The sequence below is a fragment of the Myiozetetes cayanensis genome, unplaced genomic scaffold (assembly GCF_022539395.1).
Source record: "Myiozetetes cayanensis isolate MyiCay16 unplaced genomic scaffold, myiCay2020 scf10, whole genome shotgun sequence".
Classification (NCBI taxonomy): Eukaryota; Metazoa; Chordata; class Aves; order Passeriformes; family Tyrannidae; genus Myiozetetes; species Myiozetetes cayanensis.
The window spans coordinates 25,218,058-25,242,351 of NW_026086605.1; the positions used below are offsets into that span (position 1 = coordinate 25,218,058).

At 40.8% G+C, this 24,294-nt stretch overlaps 2 protein-coding genes across 2 annotated transcripts in view; one reads left to right on the forward strand and one right to left on the reverse strand.

Annotated features, from left to right (window-relative positions):
* Positions 1–877: 877 nt before the first annotated feature.
* On the reverse strand, positions 878–14,278 carry PLAC9 (placenta associated 9). Its single transcript, XM_050335935.1, has 4 exons — positions 14,029–14,278; positions 3,399–3,496; positions 2,402–2,522; positions 878–1,061 (listed from the first exon to the last, which is right to left on the reverse strand). The coding sequence occupies exons 1-4, from the start codon at positions 14,084–14,086 to the stop codon at positions 1,051–1,053; spliced, it is 288 nt and encodes a 95-aa protein (XP_050191892.1). The 5' UTR covers positions 14,087–14,278; the 3' UTR covers positions 878–1,050.
* Positions 10,246–24,294, forward strand: part of LOC126650687 (L-threonine dehydratase catabolic TdcB-like) — a 48,530-nt gene continuing 34,481 nt past the window's right edge. The window contains exon 1 of the mRNA XM_050335794.1: positions 10,246–10,610. Within this exon, the coding sequence (XP_050191751.1) occupies positions 10,591–10,610 (20 nt within the window). The 5' untranslated portion in view covers positions 10,246–10,590. The remainder of the gene's footprint in view (positions 10,611–24,294) is intronic.

A 24,294-nucleotide genomic window follows, 5' to 3' on the forward strand; every position in this document is an offset into this window, starting at 1 on the left:
TTCCTTTTTCCATAGAAGTTCTCTCCTTGAATCTACAGGATTATTCGGCAACTCTTGTGTTGATGACAGTTTGAGATTTGTGTGCTGTTGATGAGCAATTGTCTGTACACGATATATGTAATCTGTAGTTATTGCTCAGTATTTGCATTTTTGCATGTTGTATTTTATCTTATTCTGGAATTCTGATTTTTTTTTTTTTTGTCTGCTGGCATGGATAACATCTCTCCAGCTTGTCGTTCTCAAAGATAGAAACATCTAAAGGAAAAAAGTACAAGGGGGGGGAAGAGTTTTTTCTAACTAGGTCAGTGAGAATAGCCTGCTTGTTAATCAAGAACATGCAGACTGCTCTTATTTCACACACATAGGCATGCACTCTCTCTATTGTGTAAGGGCCAGGCAGGTCCTTTTTCCTAGAAGAAGTTTTGTTTCTGTTTGTCTTGAAAGAAAATGGTGATATTGTGCATTTAATTGTGGACTGTATTGTCACTATGGCAAGTGTAGAGATTATAGAATATGGTGGCCGTGTGTCCATATCACAGATTCTGACCAGGATGTGCTGATAGGATTCCTGTTTCAGTCAATGGCAGCAACGTGACCCAGACTGCTCCATCCACTCATTTCTGTCAGACAATCTGAGCATGTCCTGCGTGGAAACTGCAGCTGAAAATGTATCTTCATTGGTTGGCACCAATAACAAGAATTCATTTCTTTGCCAGGGAAGGAGGAAGCTTTTGAATTCAGGCAAGTTTGTTAGGTGTGCTCTAGTCACAGACACCACCTGATCTTGTTTTCTTACTGACAATGTTGTATTTGAAATGCAGTTTTGATAAAGTAGGGCTGCTGAAATATTTAAAATATAAAGCTTTGAAACACTGTCTAAAAGCAAATAGCTTTTTATTATAAAGCACAGGAACACAGAAGGCAAACTACAGCTGAGGATTGTTCATCCCTGCACAAATTCTGGAAACACAGGCTTATTAAATGAGAAAAAGTGCAACTGTTGATGACAACCACGCTGTTACATTCGACCATCTTCTGTCTTCACAGTGCTCAGCTGGTATCTGTATAAAGAAGAGTTGATAAAATTATTTTTGGTTATGAGATCAGGATCAATCTTTGTGGATAAATCTCATTTAAAAAGTACTACTCTAAAGTGGGGAATTGTCACTTTGATTCATGAAATCACAGAAGGAAGATGCGATCTGTAATTCTTGAGCCATTTGGCAGTTGTCGCAAGCCCCATCTGAGTAGTACTTACTATAGATATGCTGCAGATGCACTGCAGTTGACCCAGGAGTTCCATTTTAAATTCCTTGTTACACTTTACTGGGATACTTTTCACTTTTGTTGGAATACTCCCTTCCATTGCAGGGGAGTAACTTTATTACTTAGTTACTTATTTATTGCCCCTCAGAGAAAACTGGACATTTTAATGGATAACGAAGTTGGTGAGGACATATCAATCATGGTGCCCAGATCAGTGTAGCCAGCTGCAAGAACTAAAAACCAGCATAAACTCTACTGTCTACTTCGAGCCCACCTTCTGTCATGTAAATGCGCAATGGCATGCCCATGTACAGATATCACAAATGAACAAACAAAAACCCCAACGCTGACAAAACTGACTTCATAAACATTTCTGTGGATGCTTATACCTTTCCACAAGTGGTTTATTTTCCACCAGGAGTGTGTCTTGCCATGTTAAATCCACTGTTGATATTTGGGCAGAGAATGAAGAGTACAGAGCATCATAAGGTAGTCTAATCCAACTGATTTCTGTTGTGGTTTAATTTATTCAAAATCATCTATCCGGAACATCTATCCGGAAGCACATTTTGTGTGAAGGGCTTGCATGTCAAAGTTGAATTTAAGATGTCAAAATGGTAATACCTCCAGTACTTTTTTTCTAATTTATTTTGTTCCCGTCCTTTATCTTGTGATATATGATGCTAAAGAATCACAGCATCTTAAAAGTGTAAGAGACTTGAAGATTGCTTAGTCTGTCCTATTGTTCCTTGTTTTATTCTCTCTGGTAGTGAGGAAGAAAACAGCTGTCGCTGTTGTGGCAGTCTTGGCAATTTTGGGGGCTACTTCAATCTTTAGACTCAGCATTACCAACTGAACAACTTTTCTGTGTAGCTCATGTATCTAGCTCTTTGGGGTTTTGTTTGATTGGTGGTGGTGGTCCCCAGCACCCCCTGTCCCCTTTTCTTTCAGCCCTTTCTTTAGTGGTTGTTGAAGCCTCATGTTTCAAACTGGACCCAATATTTCAGCTGAGGCCTTATCTACCCTAACTGAATGAAGGAATGAGTTCACATCTTGGGGAAGAAAAGATGGCATATTTGGTAATAACATATGTAACACTTCTTTCAGCGTAGGATATACTCAGCCAGATACTGACCATCAAAAATGTCTGTAAGTGGAGTTCCTGGAATGATGGGGATGTTTGATGTTGTCTCGTTGATGATGTTTAGGAGTGATTTGACTTCTGATTCCAGGTGCTCCACGGTTTTTATTACTTTCTAATGGAAACAAAGGAGACAAATGGACAACAGTAGGTAGTCAAAGGGTCAGGTGGAAGGAATGTGTAAACCCAATGTCCCATAATGCTAACAGCTAGTTTAATTTATATTGCGCATTGCAGGTTTAAATATTTGTTGTGTTCTGCTGGCCTCTAGCGGCACCAAATATTAGCACTTTGTTTTGCTGGAGTTACATTACAGCACTCCTGTATGAAGAATAACCCATCATTTGACTTCTTGGAGAGAGCTTTGCATTAATTTGTTTTTAATTCTTTATTATTTCTGAGCCGCCATCATCTCCAATAAAAGAATCTGTGTGGATGATGAGAGGAGCTGATGGGGTGTAAAGAAGAGGGCTGAGAGAGCAGAAGAGCGGTAACATTGCCATTTTGAGAACTGACAGCATGGAGTTTGGCAACTGCCCAGCTGAGAATAGTTAGCTTGTATCTTGGGAGTGCTTAAGACAGCAGGGGAAAAAAACCACAGAACTTTGCAGCTTTCATAGAATCCCAGTCATAGAATTCATTTAGCTCTTGAGTGTCAGCAAGGGCTGAGCAGAAACTCCTCCGTCAGTCTTGAAGGCACTTGCAGAACCACATCTAGCCTGAGATTGTTGGATTAAAGGCACAGTTATAAACATTTTAGAAAAGTCTGATATATAATAGTGATTGGTTGATCAGTTTTTTGGAATCGTCAAGATTATATGTTTCTAGAGATAATGGCTTTACAGATAGTTACAAGCTAAGACATCTGAAAAAAAATTGACTAGAATAAGGTAATGAAGAGATGCTGTCTAGAAATATCATTCTTTTTCTTTGGTCAAAAGAATAGGGCAGGGGTCTGCTAAGGTTCAGGAGCCAGCACAGCCCCTCTTACCTCTTCAATAATATCTAAGCGTTCGTGGATCGTGTCATGTTCATCGCACCAACTTCCCCTTCCCAAACTTTCGGGTAACACGACAGGATCTGCAGCAGCTGGAAAAACAGACACAGTTAAATAGCAGGAGCTTTTACATAGCAATCCTTGCCTTTCTGACTTCTGAAGCTAAACAGCATTGCTTATGAGGCAAATGTAGGAACTGAACCTCTCTTCCAATAACTACAGCTATGCCCCAGCTCTGCGTTTCCTTGCCTGCATGTGTCACGGTTCATTGGAACAAGGTGTTTGCTTTTGCCATGTTTTGTTTATGTGTGTGTGTGTGTTTTATATGGGTTTTTTTTCCTACCTGTGTGGGGTAAGTTTACAGACTGTAACTCTGTCTCTGCAAGTATAAAACGTAAGCGTTGGGAAGATCTGCCTTACACAACAGTTCCTCTTGGACTTTGTTCAGAAGCAGCTGGTACGGTAAAGCTTTGAAAAGTAGCTAATTTTGTCCACTTTCCAAGTGGATACTGATGATGGCTGATGATTCCTCCGTGCCAGAAAGTTGTCCCTGACAGTCTGACTTTGCAATGTGAAGAGGAACAATGAAAGTATGTACAGCTGATGTCATTTGCTGACCAAGTCACTCTTATATGCTGCTGTATGCAAAGTCACTTATCTCTCACTAACCTGTGTTTACCTCTCAGTATTCAAGAGCTCTTGCTCTTTGAACTTTTCTATTCTGCTGGCTCAGTTCCATGAAAGGTCAGTACCTGCTGGTATCCATGCTTTAATGGAGCCAATTTCCGTAACTTCTGTGCAACATTCAGTAACATTTAGATTTTAATATGTGTGCATAGAATTGTTGCAGAGTATTTTAAGCCTCACTAAGGTGATAATGTATGTTGCCCCTTGTAAAATTAGGTCTTGTTCATTTGAGGCTTGAAGCAGCTATGATAGTGAGAAAGCAGCAGTAACTCATTCTGTCATTTGATTGTAACAAAGAGAAAACTATGAGCTTGTGTTATAACAAACAGTAAAAAAAACACAAGAGCAGCAACTTCAGTACTTTTTTTGCCAGAGCAGTGCTTTGGAACTGCTTCACTGCAAGTCTATGCCAAAATTTCTGGAGTGCAGGTGTCAAATGACAGCAAACACGTGTTAGTAAGGATTGTAATCACTGCAGTTTAGTGGGATGAGAGATGTACTCTGAGTTGGAATGGCATCCTTGGAATTGGAGGGTGGAGGGCAGGGAGGAGGAGAGAATTAAAGTGTGACCTGGTATACTGGGCATTATTTAAGAGTTTGTTTGGCGGAGGTTTGGTTGGGGATTTTTTTACAGCATTCACCAGGAGGTGGTGCTGTTAGGATGGAATCCCAAAGACTTCATCTACTGAAGGGTGCTGAAATACAGCAGCTGCTTTGCAGTTGCCCTTTTTTCCTCCTTTGCTGCTCGTGGTAGTGGTTTATGAGTGTTGTTACCATCTAACTTAGTAGTAGTGAACCATGCTAGTTCTTAAAATTTTTATTTCTTTACATTTTTTTTCCATCATGACTGGAACAGTATGGAGATACTGAAATTGTGTTAGAAATACAGGTTACAAAACAATGGCCAGTGTTTGTCTACAAACCTTAGTTTTCCTAATTAATAGGATAACAGTAAGATCTATTTTGCTGTCAGAGATTAATAGTATTTCCACCTTGCCAATATTCCCAGCCCTAGCTCTCAGTGTCAAGCCTGATAGCCCAATTCAGCTGAACTGCCACTTGTCATGTTAGAGACAGAACCAAGAGCAAGCAGAAGGCATGGTGATAAGGTAACTGTGGATCAGTTGGCTGCTGGGAGCATTCCCAGATCTAACTACAAATGAACTGTGAAAAGATACAACAGAAATCATTCTGTAGACTGAAAGCAAATGGAGGAATTTAAGAATCCTCAAGGATTTGATTTTTCACTCTGTCACCCTAGATGTAGATGTCTGGATTACAAGGGCATAGGTAAAGTTTGGGTGAAGGCCAGCACCAGCTGTATGCAGATGTTAAAGGAGCTTTTGGCCAGCCATAAGCTACATGCTAGGCTTACTTAGTTTCATCCTTTCCCTAGAAATAGAAATGCAAGAGGGTTAATGTTGGCTAGCTCAAGTTAGTGTTGGCCACTTCTCTGACCGTGCACCTTATACCATGCTCGTCCATTAAACAAAGCTCGGACCTCTGCTGTAGGAGAAGCAGAGGTGTGTCCTGCTCCAGCCAGATGGACCCAGAAACTCTGGCCTTTTGAAATCACCTAAAAGCATGGTTGGCACTCTACTGGGGCTTCTTTCACCTTGTTCCTGATACAAGACCTTAAATCTGCAAAGTGACTTTTTGAAGCAGGAATTCTATACGGTCTTGCTCAAATTACTTTAGTCATTCGTTTAGCTTAGCACTTGTGTTCAGCACAAACCTGAGCACTGCGAGGGCCGATTCTCTCAGCAGGTGTCTGTAGGTGGGTAGGTTAGGTATGATGGGTGGCTGCCATTTGCTCAAAGCAGGTGTGCCATGGTAAGTTTGTATAGCCAACATAAGGTTGTTGCATCTCACTGTGAGGTTAGCAAAGCACTGCACAGCTCTGTGTGTCTTTAGAGACCTAGGCAAAGGGGTTGCTGTGAGATGCAGGACTCAGTGGTGCTTGGTTCCTTGGGCTGGTTGATTCTGGGGGGTAATTGGTTCCTCTCCTCTGACACAGAGGAAGACAGCTTTCTGGCACTCAGAGCACACTGCTACCCCATCAGCTGTAATGGGCTTACCACAGGAGGACAAAGTGTCTGGTCCTAGTTTGACAGGGCTGTAAGATGTCACTCAGAGCCACAGAACTAGTGCAGCACATAAAAAATTTGACAAGTAGCCCAAGCCTGTGTCTCAGGAAGCACCTGATAGGTGATGTTAGCAAGCCTATGAGTTAGTATAAGCCAAAGCATATCTGGTTCCAGAACTCACAGCATGGAGCTGGCTGAGGGCTGACCTAGCAGAAACCCTGTCAGGACCCGCACCAGAACAGGGTACTTCAGGTAGGTGGTTGCCTACCTGGCTGGGCAGGCAGTGCTTTGTCAGCAGTGTAGATTTCTTCTGTTTTCTGAGTTCTAGCTTGAGGCTTTGGCTGCTCAAAAACCTCACTGCTGTTTTATTGTCTGGCTTTAGCTTTTAACCCACAGCTTTATCTCTGGGATGGGCTGCTTGCAGGACACATCCGGTCCCTGGTAAATACAGCACACATCTGGGTCACTGTGGTCAGGCAATTCAACCCAAGCAATAATTTCCATGTGTTCAAAGAGGGTCACATGTTGCTTATGAGCACTGCCCTTCTCTGTATTGCAGCTGGTGAAGGAAAATGACACAATCTGCCTTTGGCACTGACCTTACTCCAGCAACATCTCCACATAATGGTAACAGTCACTGTGTAAAGGAAGTGAAGAATGGAAGGCTGCAAGATATGTTAGCAAAAGACTAATGGCCTTTTAGGATACTTCCATGTGCTTGCTTTCTCAAGTTGCTGAAGAAACTTTTTAAATATAAATTAGAATTTTTACTTGTCTACGTTTCAAATCACATCCACAAATGCAGAAAACTTCGGTAGTAAGTTTTAATGCTAACCACTTTTAAAAGCGAGATGTTCTTTGTATGTCATGTAAATTACATATTTAAAATGTGTAGGTGTTTGCAACTTCTGACAGCTTAGGCAAGTGTGTAGGAGGCATATTTAAATGTCTTAAATCTCTCATTTGAAACTTAATAGATTGTTTCACGCAGACAGTTGTAACATTTCAGTATGGCAGAGAGAACATTACCTTTCAGTTAATGTCCCATCTGCAAATTTCCACCTGATGTTTCCTGCAAGTGAGATGTTTAGTTAAATTCTTGAAGTCCATTCTATTTGATGTAAAGGTGGTTATTTTCCATCGAGAACCAGAACTCTCTTGTTCAAGATAAGAAAACCACCTGTGCCTTTTTTCCTCTGATTAAGTCCTCTGTGCTGTGTTAATGGTGCCCATAAATCTGGGTAGTCCTGACTGCCCTGTGCTGTGATGCAGTCAGACACCAGCAGGGAAATGGAGCATCTCCAAATTGGTTGCTAATAAGGGTATATTTGATAGAAGAACAGGCTTAAAGTTTGAAAGTAGCACGATGAAGAGTAAGGATCTATGTACGATGGTCAGCCTGACCATACAAAACCTGATCTTATAGCAGGGGATAGACAGAGCAATGAAGTAAAAATCAAAACAACCTAAGCAAACAGGTTAAGAGCAGAGGCCTTAGACTGATAATATCTCTCAGTTAGAGAGATAAGCTCTAACTGAGCTCCTCTGACTCCTGTGTGTTTGATATATTCTCCCAGCCCCACAAGCTATTGCTTGTACATGCTCCCTGAAGACATCCCCTTCTAGGACTGTCAGGGTTCTGTTTGTCCAGATGCTGTTAAGTTGTTCATTTTTATCATCCAAGTAGTTACTAATGGTAAACATCAGAATAAACCTGAGCAACTGTCTCTTTTGCAGTCATTTTCTGCTGTTACTAGGACTGACAGAATGGAAGTACGTGATCATACAGATCTGGTAGGTCTTTATAAGTATCCTTTCTGATGACCCATTGCTGGTCAAACTGAAGTTACAGGCTCGATCAAGAAATTTACTGGGTTGGGTTCATTGGTCTGTCTTAAAATCTGTAAAATTCCTTTTGCCTCATTGTATGATCAGTGTGGTTTTGAAAGTTAACTGTGCGAATTCATGTTGTGCTCAGTGGGGCGGGCGGGGTAAAACAGAGCAGGCTACAAGCCAAGTGAAAGGCATGTGAGATTGAAACAGGAACCAGATGGCAGATGAGGAAGCCTGAAAACATGTAATAGGGCGGGGGGAATGAAGAACACGTCTAGCTCTTCAAGAAAACAGACTATGCTGTGTGTTCTTGTTTGCACTGCCTTGGGTTATCATCATAGCAGTATCATTTTATTCCTGTAGTGTATACAGCATAAGGTGGCCAGACAGCTTTTGATGAGAAAATGAATGGTGGTAGTAATAGATTTATCTTCCAACAGGAAAAAGGTCATGAACTTGAGTATCAGGCTCAAATGGTGAACCCACTAACCAGTTTGGGAAGAATGCAACAGACCTGTGAAGTGATTTCCTGATGCTTGTTTAAATTATTCTGTCTCTAAATATAAGTAAGTGCTGGGTTCCACTTTAATTTTGCACATAAGTTTGTAATGTTAGCTCAAGAAGTTACACAGTTTATAAAAGTGGTTGGTGAAGATAACTTTCAGCTGAATTCAGGAAAGATCCAATTGCTTTGAACCTGAATTGATACGAGTACTATCAGTACTAGTGCTTTCAGACTGAAGACCATGTTAAGCTAAGACTGCTGGTTATATGTAATTTTGGGGGCTGTTCTTGAAGGCATCAAACTAAGTTTATGTCAGCCCTTAATTACATTGGCATTCTTAGATATGGAAGTACTGAATTAACTTTCTGTAGCACTCCCAGTTTCATTATTACCAGTGTACCCAAATTCATTTTAAACTGTGTTATATATAACTCGAGGCATATCAAATTGTATTGTTAGGACATCAGAAATAATTTATTTGGATAGCAAGTGTTTTATTGAAAATGCTTTTTAATGCACAGATTCCCTTCAAGTTCTTAGCCACTCAGGAGCATATCTTATAACTGGACATAGAGCATGTTTCAGGCTGCAATCCATAAAACACTAATACTTAGCTGTGATTTAGGCATCTGTGAACCTCTTTTTACAGTTTAAAGTCTCTATTTGCTTAAAGATAAGGGAATTCTTGCCTTTAGTAATTGCATTAAAGACTACAGGAATTGTAACAAATATGTAAAAATGTCTTAGCATTTATACACTGCCATAGGTTACTGTGCTTCACACTGGAGGTAACTGCATGGGTTTGCTTGTATCTACATGCAAATACATATGTATCTGTACATGTAAATATTTAAATGTACACACACCATTGTTAGACTCTAGCTTTTATGGCAGAACTACATTGCAGATGTCATACAGGGTAAATATAGTCCATCAGTGGGAGATGGAAGGTAAGCATTGTATATTGGAAAGAAAACTGACAGTAGAAAGATCTGAAATTTAGGGGTTGTGGGAAAATTGGTTTATTTAGGTTTTTTTTTTAATTATTTCAAGAACGTACATTGAAAATGTTTAATGCCTGATTGGGGTTAATCTGTAATCTGTATGTTCACTGAATACTTCAACTGCCTAAATGCCAATTTTGCAAAGATTTTAGACATGGAACAAAGTCCAAGAGATTTCCTGGTATCCAAGATTCACGAAATTCTGATAACAGAAGCATCTTGAAATGTGTCCTCCATGAAATTAATTATTTTTAATATTCATTTTAGAAACTATAAATCATATCAGAAAGTCAAGTTCCAGATTTTCAGACCTGGTTCATAGTCTGTTTATCAAGATGTAGAATATGCGACTATGAATATTATTTCAGATCTTGGATCAGTTAAGATTGCACTTATTTTAATTCTTTTTTTACCTGAAAGAGAAGGACCAAAGGGGAAATCTCATGCATTGTGGAATGTGTTAGTGAAGGTGGGTCAGGTATCAGCCTCACATCTCTAACTAGTCTGTCCCATCCATCTATGTGTGAGATGTCATGATGTGTTCTAGTCCTCCTGTGCATCACTTGTGCTTGTGAAATATGCACAATCAGGAATGGGACTTGATAGAAGTTGTTGTTTACATGTTTCTGTGTAAAACTACCTCCTTTGGAGGGAGCTTTTGGTATTGTGATCCATGTAATTCTCATTTCATGAGAGGTTCATCTCTCGCTTACCCAGCAGTGGAGATAGAGTGCAGAAGGCCGGGGATAATTCGTGCTGCCAGTGGGCACTGTTTTTTTCAGGCACATCAGAAGTTGGGCCCCTGCCATGGCTATCTGCCAGAAGCAAAATTGCCTCTTGAAAAGCTACTTTCCTCTTTCTGCTGTGTGACCATATCTGTGATTGTAAGAAGCACTTAAGTTTTGTATATTTTCACTCAAAGGAAGAAGGATAGCAATTAAATGTTCCTGTGAGGGAGCTGTTGGCTTGGAGTATAATTCCATCAGGATGGTCCTCTGAACAAGCAGGCAGGAATATCCTCTTGCTGCTGCAATGGAAAAGGACTACAGGGAATTGGACTGATAAGAGACATGAGCTGCTTAATTTGCAGGTACGTTACTCTCATTCTGTGCTGTAACTTGCAATGATGCTTTGGGCTGCAAAAACGTTTGCCTTTGTTATGTGTTTATTTCTGTGTGAATATATATTTGTCATGGAAACTAAAGCTAACTCTTAGGAGGATTATAGCCAGTGGCTGTAGAGGACATACTTGTGTGTGGAGAAGGGGATGAGCTGTTTTAGCATGAAAAGGTTCTCTGTAAAGGTGCTCGGTTTTAGTATAAAGAAGCCAAGTTGTGTAGAATTAGTGAACTTAAGTCTGGCTCGAGAGGGGAGGATGTGAGATGCATAAATATTGGATGCCACCCTCAATTTGAGGATGACTGCTGTGTCAGGGAATAAAGAGTTTTTCAAGTTTATGAGAACATGGCTTTTGGTCTGTGTTTAGTAATAGGAGCTACAATCATGGGGAGTGGGTAAGGTGAATCTGTGACTTATTAGTCAGCTCTGTGACTGTGTAGTTTGCATATGTCTAAATCATGCTAGTGGAAAGAAATAAGTACAATGAAATAATATCGCAGGTTTTTTTCTAATACTTAAGTCTAAAAACTTTTTTGAAGATACTTTGTTGGGAAGACAGTTCATGTGTTTTGCAACAGCTCAGGAAGTAGAATAGTGAGAGAAGGGAAGATACACACATGTACATACATATTTACGTACTAAATCCTGGCATTCGTGGCCAAGACTCACAACTGTTTCAGCCAGAGCAGATCAGCTGCATTTATGAATAGAGCCACATCCTGCAGGTGAATAGCAGGAGTCCTGTATTGCTAAACAAACTTTTTTTGAAGTTTGGTATTAGCTTTTGTTTACACATGGAGGTTACAAAGTCCTCAGAACTTAATAAATTCCTTTTAAGTAAATGCAACAAAAAATAGGGCTTTACAGACATGTAAAATCTGCAAAAAGGCTCACTTCTGTAGAGAACCCCTATCTTCAGATGTTTCATGGTCTTAACAAACACACCTATTTCTTGGTACACTTTGTTGTGACAAGCTTTATGCCTCCTTCCTAGTTGGATCTCAGAGATGGGGTTTTGCATTGGAGACAATAATGCTGATAGGTTTCTATCAGGACAAAAAACGCCTAGAACGTGGAGTATAGGTCATAAACTATTACTACTTTGTTAGCAGAGAAATATGAGTCCAAGTCTGATTTAAGGTAGGACATCTACCATAAATTTTTACTGTGGCTTTAGTTCTACAATGCATTGGTTTAATCTTGTGGAGACAAAATGCTCTTCTGTGAGAGGGCAAATGGTGAGTTTTGGGGAAAAGCTGCATGTTCTGAAGGGATTTTTTTCTTTCCAGTTTCTAAGCAATAGTCTAGCTTATAGATCTTCCCAGCTTTGATACTGCATGTAAATATCAGAGGATTCAAAATATTCTGATAAGTCATAACATGGTAGCTGAATGAAGAAAAACATTCATACACTTGGTTTACTTTAACTTGTAATTAAAACCGAATGAAACTTCTGCTGTTTAAAAACAAGTCGCACCACAGTGTGGAAGTATTGAGCAGCAGTGCCTCCACTGAGGCTCTCCTGTTGCTGCCTGGCTAGCAGAACGCTCAGAGTTTGTTTTGCTCAGCTGAATGGCACATGTCAGTGGGGCCACCCTGCGTGCCAGGTCGTTGTTTACCCGAGGACTCCGGGTCACCTCTCTGCTGTGCATAAACATGGAGCAAAGACTTCGCTGTTGGGGTGCTGCACCCCTCAGAACAATTTGCCTGGAGGTTTTTGTAAGAATGGAAACACATTTAAGTGGGGCAGGCAGTGTGCTCCAGGCTACACTGTACACCGTGTTTGGGCAGCACCCCACAAACTAAGCCGGCACCAAGAGCAAAGCACAGTAAACTGTGGCCATTAGGCAGGAGCACGTGGTTGCCTCCAGAAGGACCCCTGTGCCAGCCTCTTCTCCTGAATGATTTGGAGGCTGAGCTTCATGAATATGAGGTTGTTTATATTAATGGCTGAACTAAAATGTAAATTCTGGTTTGGCCAAATCCAGATAATTTCTAAGAGGAACGTGCAGAAGTTAGGATGGGGGGATCTGCAAGGAAATCAAAAGTTAGATTTCCCCCAAGTCAAAGATAGCAAAGGGAAAGTGGGGATGATTTTCTTAAGCCTGTCCGCCAGGAAGAGTGCTCCCCTGGCCAGGAGACACGCAGAATTTTCTGTCTTACATGAAGTATGCCATTGAGACAGCAAACATGATTCCCTGACTGAGGAGCTACTGTCTGGCATTATATTGGGTACTAGTCTCCACTGCAGTTATTATTCAAGTACTATTTTATTTAGCTGGATTTTATCTGAGTTTGTTAATTATTTCAGCTTAAAACAATACTTTTTGGGGGAATAAACCCAAACATTTTTCGAGGTTTTTTTTTTTTTTTCTTTAATTTCACATTTATTTTGGTGAAGCTTGCAAAACGCACAAGGAGTGAAAACAAGTTAGAATGCTCTTGCTGGGGCACTGATAGTTCATTGCTGATAGACATTACAAAGCCAGTTAGGTGGGAGGGAGTCAGGGCAAGGAAGAGGACCAGGACTTGGGGGCAGAAGGGGCTAACAGTTTTTCAGGAAATGTTTTGAATGTAATAGGATCTTACTACCCTGCTATGAAATACAACCCTTGTGTTGTCACAAAGTAGGAGCAGAGGGAAAATAAATCTGGGCCTCAGCTAGAAGAAAAGCTATAGTACAAACACGCAAGGAAGCCAGGTTTGTGGTTACATGGGGACTATAAGCCCTTGAACTAGCCAAACTGAATAGTTTTCAGTCACACTACAATGTGATTACAGGTTATTCCAGCACTGATCTCTCATTAATGAAAGTAGAATTCAGATGCAGGCTTATCAGATGTTCTGTGTTTATACTTTGTACTCACAAGGCATTTGGAGAAGGCATTATGTGCCTCAGAATCTCAGGAATAAGTAATCCAAAGCAGAAGAAAATAAAATGTGGTGCTGTTACCAGCAAATTTTAAAAGAAGGGTATGAATAAAGGAGAATCTTTTTCTAATCACCTTGAACTTCAAACTCATTTCTGAGGGGGTTAGTTAGTATGTTAATAAGGCTACCAGAACAGTAATGATGGGGATTCAGGGCACTGGCTACCACACCTCAATGTGGTTCTGAATTTCTGAAGATACAGTGATAGTGTCCCCTGTAAGAAGTAAAAAGTCTCTGCCAAAACCACATGCCCACACAGTAGACTTTAATAGCATAAAAATGGAGTTTTTCCTGTTACAAACAATATTCCCACAGAATTTTGGCATGTGCCTGTGTCACCTTCATATAAAACCAATATAGTGAACAATTATTTGCCTCCCTCTCCCACCCCATGCAAAGGCTTTAACAATGCTACGATTAAGCTATAGCTTCTGCTTTGCAGGTTCAGAATCACTTACCTAGAAGATCTTGCTCCTGCAGGACTAAAATAAATGCCACTGCCCAAAGGAAGAGCATGGTTTCAGCCTCTCTGGGCTCTGCTGTAGCTCTGGTGGAGAGCCCTGCAGCCTCCTTCCCTCCCTCCCCAGCTGTGTATCCACTGCTCGTCCAGCCGTTCGTGCTGAGGTTTAGCCAGAGTTAGGTGGAAATATGCCCAGGCTGAGCCAAGATTCTTAAGCTGTTCTTTTCTGCTTCCCTCCTTTTAAAAAACACCCTTCCAGCTCCATGCACAGCCCAACTATCCAGGCAAGCTGGCAGTGGTCCAGTCTCCCCAAAGTTGTTTTTTTGCCCTTGTTTTTGTTTACACAGACTACAACTGGAGTGCAATAAAAAGCTTTGGATCCTATAAAATACAGCAAGTGGGACAAGGAAAGGAAGGGAGAAAGGAGGAGGAAGGGGTGCAGGTTATTTCTTTCCTGTAGGTTTTCGTCTAGGGCAGGGAAAGCAGGAGCACTGGAAACACAATATCTTTAGATCTTGTGAGCTTACGAATGTGCTCATTTTGAAGAGTGTGGAACCATCTTTCCTGGGCAGTACATGGGAGGTGGCAACTGTCTGTGATGCTTTCTGTTTGGACAGTATCATAGGAACTCCTGAGGAGCCATTTGAGCTCCTCTCAGTTTGGCAGATTTTTGAAATAGATTGGGCTTGGTAACATCACGTGCAAAAGTAGCGCAGCTCATGGTAATTTGAAAATGTGTGTGATTTTTAGCAGGATCTTAATTGAATGTTGTTTTTGTCTTGTGGGTTCCTGGGTGCTGAGTGGATAAGCATCAACCTTTGACCCCACTAGACTTGACCTATCTCTTTCCTGATATTTGTCCTCACATTTGAGTTACCTTTTTCAAACAATTTCAAGGAAGAAGGGAAAGGCCATTAAGGCATCCTACTTAATCCCAAAGGCCACTGTCCAGGATAAATGGTGTTTTAACTATTGAAAATAAATCCTGCAACCTAGAAGAGATTTCTTTGGTCATTATCACCTCCCCAACAGTCAGAAAATTAAGTTATTTGAATAACTGAAAGTGAGCCTGTAGATATGGTATCTTAGAGTTCAAAATATAATCATCCTCAGGGACTGCCATAACAACTTAGATTGGGAGTTCAGCTGCAAGGCAAAATAGCCTTGGTAATAGAGATTCTGTGGTTGGAATTTAGCTGGTAACTTGGATGAGGAACTGAGCAAAACAGGGCACAGAACAACCTCGGTGTTTACTGAGCCCTCAGGGTTGGTGTGAATGAGTTAACATTTTTATGAAATGAAAATTAAATTAGCAAGGAAAATTGGAGTGGCAGTGTTTTTCTGGGTGTTTTGGCTTTTGGCTTAAATCACTACGTAGCAATACTGCAATTGGTAGAATTCTTGTTTTGAGAATAAATAAGAGATCATGCCTGTTGAAAAGTTACATAAATCCTAATTTTGTTATAAATGGGTCTTTAAAAGGGAACTGCAAAAGGTAATGGTGAGTCCACCCTCAGTTTTACCCTGTGTTTGAATATGAGATGCTGGTGTGGTAGGCTATGATTTTTGAAGTGAGACGTTCTCTGTGTGTTGCCTGTGCTTTGAAGAGAGGAGACTGGGGAGGAGAAAAAGGATTTTTATTAATAGCTAGCTGCTGTTTTCTGAATGTGTTTGTCCTTTACCTTTGTCCTTCCTTAAGCAGAATCACCCTCACAGAATCACATCAATGCACTCTCTGTATTGCAGAGGGAGCCTGTTGTGGACGTTTTTCCCTGTGCTCTCTCTGCTGTTTCCTATGCCATACTATTCAAAAGCAATGAACGTTCATTGAATCAGTTTTCCTTTCAACACACTATAAAAAGAAATAAGGCAATTTCCATTCCAGACCACCTTTCCTGAGGCCGCTCACCCCCTTTACAGCACATTTCCTTGAGGTTCCTCCTGAATTGCTCTCAGGCTCCTGGAACAGTTCAGTCCCTCTAAGGCACTTGCTGCATATTTTTGCGTACTGTGTTATGTTTGACCATAGTGAGGTGCTGGTCTGATAGCCATGGAGAACTAAACAAAATAGTGTGGGTTTTCCTCTAATATTATACTCCAGGGATTGTTTCTGTAAGCAGAGAGAAGTTTTTTCCACTGCAGCGAAATGCAGCCAGAAGGAACGCTTCTGCCAAATGGGATTCTGATTTTCAGGAAGATTACCTGTCCTGAGATTTTTAGTAATGTTGGTTAATTACCTCAGATGACTCTTGGTTTTTATAAATACTCAGAATGAAGCTGCAGGGTAAGACAACTTAACTAACAACATAAGTATAAAAAATCCGGAGTGTGTGACAACACCAATTCAATTGCAAAGTAGATTTTTCAGTGTAAGACAGATTTGAAAACAGAAGAAAGAATATTATACAAATGCATTTGGTTTTGGAAAAGTTAGTAACTGATTATCATCAGAGAAAGCATTCTTCAGCACATTCATCTTGGAAATGGTCATATATGCAAACACAATGAGATCATATGAATATAGGTTTGCACAAAATCCAGCTGTTGAGATGTTCCCAAGATACCAGCAGCCAAAAAAAGCATACCAGTGAACAGGGATGTGAATTTCTGCCAGCAGGCAGTTTGGTGAAAGGGAGAGCAAACATAAGGATTAAGTCTATTTTGGGAGGTGCTTTTTTTGCTTGTTTTTTGGTACAGTCTTTCTGTATCACTTTCTTGGACTAGTCAAATGCTTGGCAAAAGAAATGAATAAGTGCACAGTGATCCCACAGAGTGCATAGGGAGAAGGAACAGAATAAATAAAGGATATGTGTCAACAGAGGACGTACATGCCATGTGAAAAAGATCATATTGTTATTGGGCATGGAATCCTGCAGCATGGGCTGACAGAGGGTATAGCTGAGCAAACACTTGGCAAAAGTTAGAGTGTACTGTACTGTGGTCCCTTGGGACTTTATGTGAGACACGGAGAAAATTAAGTGGAGATTACTTCAGGGAACAAAAATATTGGAGAAAACCCATCCTTGTAGGGAGACGAAAGTGCCTTACCCTGAAGAGAAGGAAATGAAAGAGAATAATCTCTACCCTGGATTTAACACTGGTGGATGATGAAATCAGTGCAAGGTTTGTGTGTTCTGCCTACCTGCCCCTGAGAGAAGGTTTCTCTCTATTACAGACTGTGGAGATTCCTTGAGTTCTTATCATAGGCTTAATTTCTGTCAGCTGCTCATGACCAGTTCTTGCTGCTTGAAGGCTACTGAACACCTTATATAAAATGAGGCCTGTTTCGTGATCAATTTAGAAGAGACCAATTATTTTCACTCCCTTAATTCACTCAGTTTCTGGCTGCTGGATTGGAACAGTAGTTGAATGGATGTAGAAGCAGAATTTCATTACCTGGAGAGGTTGATTTCCACAGAGCGGGTGTGCAGCTTTTGGGCTGCTTCTTAAGGCAGATGAAGGGCCTCTTGCAGTGGTGATTTCATGAGAATGAAGTAGACCTTGCCATTTAAAACTTTTGATAGTAGTGAGTCTTAGCACCACATCCCTGACAGTCTCTACAGAGTCTCCATCCCTCTGTTGTTCATGAGGCAGATTCTGTTGGTGTTACAGGTTTCGTGGGCTGAGCCTTCAACGTGTGAGCCTTCAGGTTCTGTGCCGGTGCAATTCCCTCTCTAGTCTGTTATATATCAACTTGTACTAGTGTTTATTACCTTGATTTGCAAGGGACATCAAAAAGCGTGAAGTTCTCCTGCTATTGTCATAAAGGCACACTCTTTGATGCTGTAAAAGACTCTCATATCACGTGGTTCATAGTGTGAGGTACTGTCAGGAGTGTGCTCTGTCTCTGTGCCCTCCCTGGAGAAGTTAGCAAGTGTATGTGTAATGGAGCAGACAACTCTGGTCCAGCTTTCTTCTAAACAATACATTTTGTACTATGCCTAAAGCCAACTGTGAGTCAGCTGTGGGAATTGACTCTCTGGTGTCATCTTGGTGCCAGCACACTGAGCTGGATTCTGTTTGCCAGCATTAGGTAAGCATCCGATGGCTTCAGGCTGTTTTCTGAAGCTGTGGCTTCAGCTTCCTGAGCACTCATCTGCCAGGAAACTGACTCAGAAACCTGAAGGAAAAGGTGGGTCACATGGAATATTAGTGAATTGTGTTTGTTTCGTATTTTTCACTAGTTGTTATGTCCCTCCATTTTGACAGATTTCAGGCTGGCCATGCCTCAGGACCCCCTATGAAATACAGTATGCAGTGTGCCTACCCATTTTAGAAAAAGGAAACCTTTGTCCTTACAAAGCTGTATTAAATATATTCCCAGCTAAATTAGTGACTCAGGAATAGACTTTTGACTCCCAGTCATGGATTGCACACATGGTGATCTGATAATATGTGCTATATTTTCTGCTATACAGGGCTGTGTCCCTTTGCTGTTGTAACTTTGTGTCCACCCATCTGAGTAGCATAAAAATGTGACATAGAGCTGTGAGTCCGTGGTGAATAATATTCGAGGAAAATAATACTCATGGGGGAAGTACTTGATTATTCCCAAATTAGAATTACTCATCTAGTGTCTTTAGCAGATCAGTATTGCAAACCACACCAATCAAATGAGATAATTACTTGAAACTGAACCAACAGTTTCATTCTGTGAAGGAGCAGCTAATATCTGAGAAGCTATTCATTTGCTGAATAGCACCTTGCTGAACACGAGTCATGACAAACAGCAGTGTAACAGAGGTTTGTTACTTAGCAGCTCTGTACCTTTCTCTATTAGGGAACGCATCAGCCATGTATGTGAAGCCTTTGAATATTGGTAATATTTACCATATGACTGGAGATATTTAGTGAAACAGAGAAACAGCTGGAAATAAATCACATTTTTAATTGCTCATCAGCCTATTCTCCTTTCCTCTTAATTACCACGAAGTCACGGAAAGGTGCAAGGGGAAGAATGACTTGCCAGAAAGAGAAGCCAAGCTAATCACTCCACTGCCATTCCTCTGAAAATTTACAGTACATGTATAATTTTACAGCCAATGTAGTAAAAATCCCTGGTTGAGACTCCTTTTAAAATATGTGTGTCAGAGAATATACAGTCCTGTAGCAGGATAGTGGTAGTTCCTGTGTTATTACAGATCCCTCACATCTTTAGCTGCAATTTTTCTTCAAGCATGCTTCCAATACATGCTTCCAAGCAGAGAGTGAGCAAGAATGTGTATGGATCTTTTTCATCCTGCTGCCTTTGTAGTTAATCACATGGTGGATCCTGTCCAACAAGATTCCCCAACACGACAGCTAGTTATTATTGTATGGTACTGGCTTCTCACCTCTTTAATTCCAGCTGCAAAACTGCATTAAAAGACAACTTAAATACTTTCATAATGCCACTGCTTAATAGGAGAATTTGTGGTAGTTGCCATAGGGAAATTGTGTAACCATAAGGAAGAGCAGTGCCCACGAAAAGAGTTCTACTGAAAGATGATCCAAGGCATGAAAAATCTTGTGAGAGTATGAACAAATGAACAGATTAGCCTGATTAGCACACTCCACAAATTCTGAAGGCAGGGCATTAATTCTGATTGTTAGAAAACAGATGTGAACTCGACTACTGTCTTCCACATATTTTTATTTTTTTTCTAGTGAGATCTTTAAAGTGCAGTTGGCCCTGTGTTTAGAGGGGAGGCTGATAGTGGTTACACTTGCCATCACTTTGCTGCATCTCCATGCATGATTTAGTTAGTGTTAGTATGAAACAAGTAGGAGTGAGAATTATCACCTGAAACAGCATGCTTGTAGGAAATCACGATGGCATGGATGCTGTTTCTAATGTCAGATTTTAAGATATCCTTCCTTGCTTTAAGAGGCCAGTTCACTCTAAGGAAGTTAAAATATCTGTTACAATATTCTGTCCAGAAGTAGCAAAGTGCTTTTGATTATCTGTCCCAACTGTTCTTTTTAGACCTACCACTGCAACTCACTGTAATAACAAAAATCTTATGTCTTAATGCAGATGTTAATCTAAGTAATTCTGTATTTTTATTTCTGTAAATGCTATCTATTTTTTCCTTCTTGAATACAACTTTTTGCCATCTACATAGTAATGAAGGGATGACTTTTTGTTTCACAGTAGTGACTGTCTCTGCTTATTAACACCAAGAAAAGAAGAAATAGAAGATTAGAGGATGTAAGACATGAAAGGGGAATGGAGGGCTCATTGCATGTGCTTGAGGAATGAGAAGCATCAGAGGTGAGGACAGAGGAGCCAATTGAATTATCAGGATGCTATAAATAATTCCAAATTAATCTCTTTATCCCTAGGAAAGTGAATTAAGACAAGCTGATAGGGCAAAAGCTAGTGGTTTGAATTTAGAAAAAATTATAGCAATCCAGGGTGCACAAAGTGTTCTGATGGTGTTAGACACCAAGTCCAGGAAATGCCTGTTGGGAGGGACTTGATTGCACAACTTTGATGGAGTTGGTGGAAGGAGAGCGTGGGAGCAGACAGAGAGGGAGGGGAGATGGTGGGAGCACCCCAGCAGAAGGGCAGGGGAAGGGACATGGGGACCAGGCTGAAGAACAGGGGTGAATGTCCCCTTGCAGCTGGGGAGCTGCCTCACAGGTGGCCAGTGAGGTGATCTATTTCTGGCCACCAGGTTACCCCAGGGGCCGCTCTGTCTTTGACTCAGGCGGCTTCTTCGCTTTCCTCTTCCCAGAATAGCACTGGACAAAGCTGTGGGCTGGGCTGGGTACAGCCCAGGTGAGCTGATCTCCGGCACAGCATGAACTGCAACCGAGAGTTCAGTGTTTTAATTAGGCTCAGCAGGAGGGGAGGGAAGGGGATTTAGATCAATGAGTGTCTCGGACACAAGTGACAGACCCTGACCTTGACATGCTTAATCTGTGGGGAGGCACAGGAGTTCAGTCAGTGAGGATACTGAGAGGGGCTGGGAGTGGCACCCCGGCAAAGCAGTGATTTATGTTCAGCAGAAACCATCATCTGTTCTTCACTGCTGTTGGATATCTAAGCATTTACATGCTAAAACACCTTTGAAAACTTTTTAAGCCTCTGAAAGCATCATGGAGTAGTTATCTACAGACTGTGGCAAGTCAGAATCTCTTTGGGAGTAAGTCTGTTAAAAAAAAAAAGGTTAATTGTGTTTCATTTCACATTCACTTGCCATTTGAATGCTTGGTGATCTCTGTTAGTGAAAATGACTTTAATGATTACAGTAGTACTTTGGAATGATGTGGTACCACTGTGATGTTCTAATGTGTCTGAACGAGCAGGAGTGAAGCTGCACAGTTGCTGTGCTCTGCACAGACAATCCAATATGGATTTTCAGTGACTCCTTGGGTGGGCTTTGGCTGACGCACTTTCTCTCTGTGTGAACACAACTGCCTGACAAATACTTTAGACCCAGATGGACAAAAAACACTGGAGTCAGTGATAACATAAGGTATCTCATGTTATTCAAAGATATCTAGATACACTCTTTGCTCATTAATACAATTTTGTGTGGGGGCTTAGAATAGATTATCGGATACTTTCATGCATCTGCAATGCTAATCCACTGCCTCTGCATGTATTAAAAATGTTATCCTACCACTTGAAACTGAGATAAGCAGATACCACAGAGTTAAATATCCCAAATAGCAACACAAAATGTTTTCATGGTTCTCATCAGTTATTTAGTCTCAGTAGCAGAGAATGAGGGTTTTTTTGGTAAGAAGAAAACATAAGCTTTGTGCTGGAATTCCCAGTTTTTGCTCATCTGATGCTATTGGTCCAACATCTTGGAATTAGACCTCTTATGGATATAAATACTGTTTTGAGAACATAATTTTTTGACCTCTTATGTAAACTTTTACTTCTTGTCCTGAAAAATGTCTCATCCTTTCTGCAAACCGTTTACCTGATAAACAGACACAGTCTGTCTTACGTAGTAACATTTTAGACAAAGCACACCCAGGCTTCCCTCTTGCCTCTTGCTCCAGCAAATACGTTCTTTGAATTGATGCCTACCCTTTCTTTCAACTGCTGCAAAATATAGCTTGAGGAAACTAAATCTGTTTCCATGATTTCAGTCTACCTCGTCAGCCTTTTCTCAGCTCCCTAGAGATAACAAATTGGAATGTGAAATTTCGCTGCCATGGGTCAGTTGCTATCTGACGAATACAAACACTGGGGGCTGAAACTCTGGTCTACTCTATAAATACTGATTTATGAAGAATTTGAGATGGAAGTTAAATTAGTATCCTAAATTAGAAGGAAATGTGAAGCTTTTTGGTGTCTATTCCTTTTTTTTTCTTCCTTTTTTTTTTTAATTGGCAATTCTTTATGAATTGTCTGTATTTATTTATCCATACTGATTATCATAGTGGTTTACCACCGCATTTGCCTCAATACGTTGCATAATCCTAAATGATCAGTTTGGGTTTCTGAGTTGCTCTTCTCTGAATAACATTTATTGCTTTTCTTGGCTTAACTGCAGACTGTCTCCACCCTCTTTCCTTCTGCAACTGATCAAATTCTGTAAAGAATTCTCTACTCTGGATAGACTATCGCTTCCCACCCATGCTGTTCTCACTGAGGTTGGAAATGTTATTAATCTAATTTAGTGCGGGGAAAATCTTGGCTAACCCTTCAAAACAGTCTTTCAAGTCCTGTAATTCAATAAAGTCCTTATTTACAATGGCAATAGCTATTTCTCCTAGTGCTGTCCAAACTGAGTCCTCTCTTGTTACAAGAGAATGAAGCATTGTTTTCCATTTTCACAGCATAATGGTGCAATTTTATTTTTAGTTTGGGAAAAGTGCAGCATAACACTGCTTAAAAGGTTTTCTAATAAAAGAAGCAGCTGTTATTTTCCACATTATGCTATCTTCTAATGGCTTTTGTGTCAGGGACCGAGAGAGGAAGGCAGGCATTCATATACAACCTGATGAGTGTAAAACTGTTATTCTGAAACTTGGATTTTCCACTTCTTTCCAGTCCTAATCATGCTTGTCTTTACACACCAACACATGAATGCTGAATTTCAGTTTTGTGCATTGATTAAAGTGTGTGGTTTATTTCTTTCTTTGGACTCAGAATTATCTAAGTACAAGATATTGTTGTGTGATGATGTGGATAAAAATATGGCTCAAGAACTGCCATTTCAGATGTATACAGTGCTCCTGACCAAGGGTGGTTTTACTGAGGTCTCAGGTATGTTTAAAGCTGATTTCCTTACACAAACACACGAAGTGTGAGTGGTGGCAATATGGAAATTGTAAATGAAACCTTTGGAAAGCAATACAGCACTGAGGTGTTGGTTGTCTTTCCTTAGGACCACCAAAGAGCAGCTGGGAGGAAGTGAGAAACTCTAGATTTGAAAAGAAATGTCATCTGGGGTGACCTGTAACTTAGTGTTGTCCTCGATGGTTTCATGGCAATTATCTTGGATATCACTTGACCATACCAGCAATGCAATTATATTTTACCTATCCCCTCCTTCCCCCCATATAAAAGTCAAAACTGAAAGGTAGCTTTTCCTTCCTGTGGTAATTCTGGTGTTTTTCAAAGCACTGTGGACATGTTTGAAAGTGGTAAGGGCTTTGAATGAGTGTTTGACATGGGCCTAAACCTACAGCAGAAATATCCAGATATCCTTTTTCCCTAGTGGGCTGCTTGTTTGGGAGTGTTTTAGAAGGACAGCAATTCAGTACTTCATGTACTTTTGTCCTGCAACAACTTGGTGAGTTTTTTTCCGACTATTTAACGAAATGGTCCTGAAAGTCGTTTTCCTCATTCTGCGTGGTCTGTGAGTGTCGATCGCAGATCAGGGCCTCATTTGTGAGGAACTGAATTCATGTTGAGACGAACACATTGGTCTGGACTCCCAGACACCCAAAATCTAGGTACTACCATTTTCAGTGCTTTTAGGTTCCATTTCTTGCCCACCATTGCAGTTCAGACATGTATGAACAAAGTAGTAACTCCACTCACCTTCTCTCTGTGCTTCACTCAGAGTGAATTTGGCCTGAACTTAACTCAGGAGTGGGGTTGTAAGTGCTGGCAGCAATGTGCTGCTGGGTTGGGGACATTTGTAGCACATGGCATGACCACAACCTGTGCATCTACTGCCTGGAAAGGGAAGAATAAAAGGGTTTTCGGTGGGAGAAAGTAGAAAAAATTGTGAATCTGGGGGTTCATCAATACTGATGAAGTCAGGGGACCATGGGCCTGCCTGCCACGCCAGTGTAAGGAAGGCTTAAC

Excerpts from the sequence above, each read along its gene's own strand:
- PLAC9 (XM_050335935.1), bottom strand. The coding sequence starts at position 14,086 with ATGCTCTTCCTTTGGGCAGTGGCATTTATTTTAGTCCTGCAGGAGCAA. Across the intron at positions 3,497-14,028 it reads GCAGGAGCAAGATCTTCTAG|CTGCTGCAGATCCTGTCGTG; the intron begins GTAAGTGATTCT and ends CTGTTTTTCCAG. Across the intron at positions 2,523-3,398 it reads GCTTAGATATTATTGAAGAG|AAAGTAATAAAAACCGTGGA; the intron begins GTAAGAGGGGCT and ends TGTTTCCATTAG.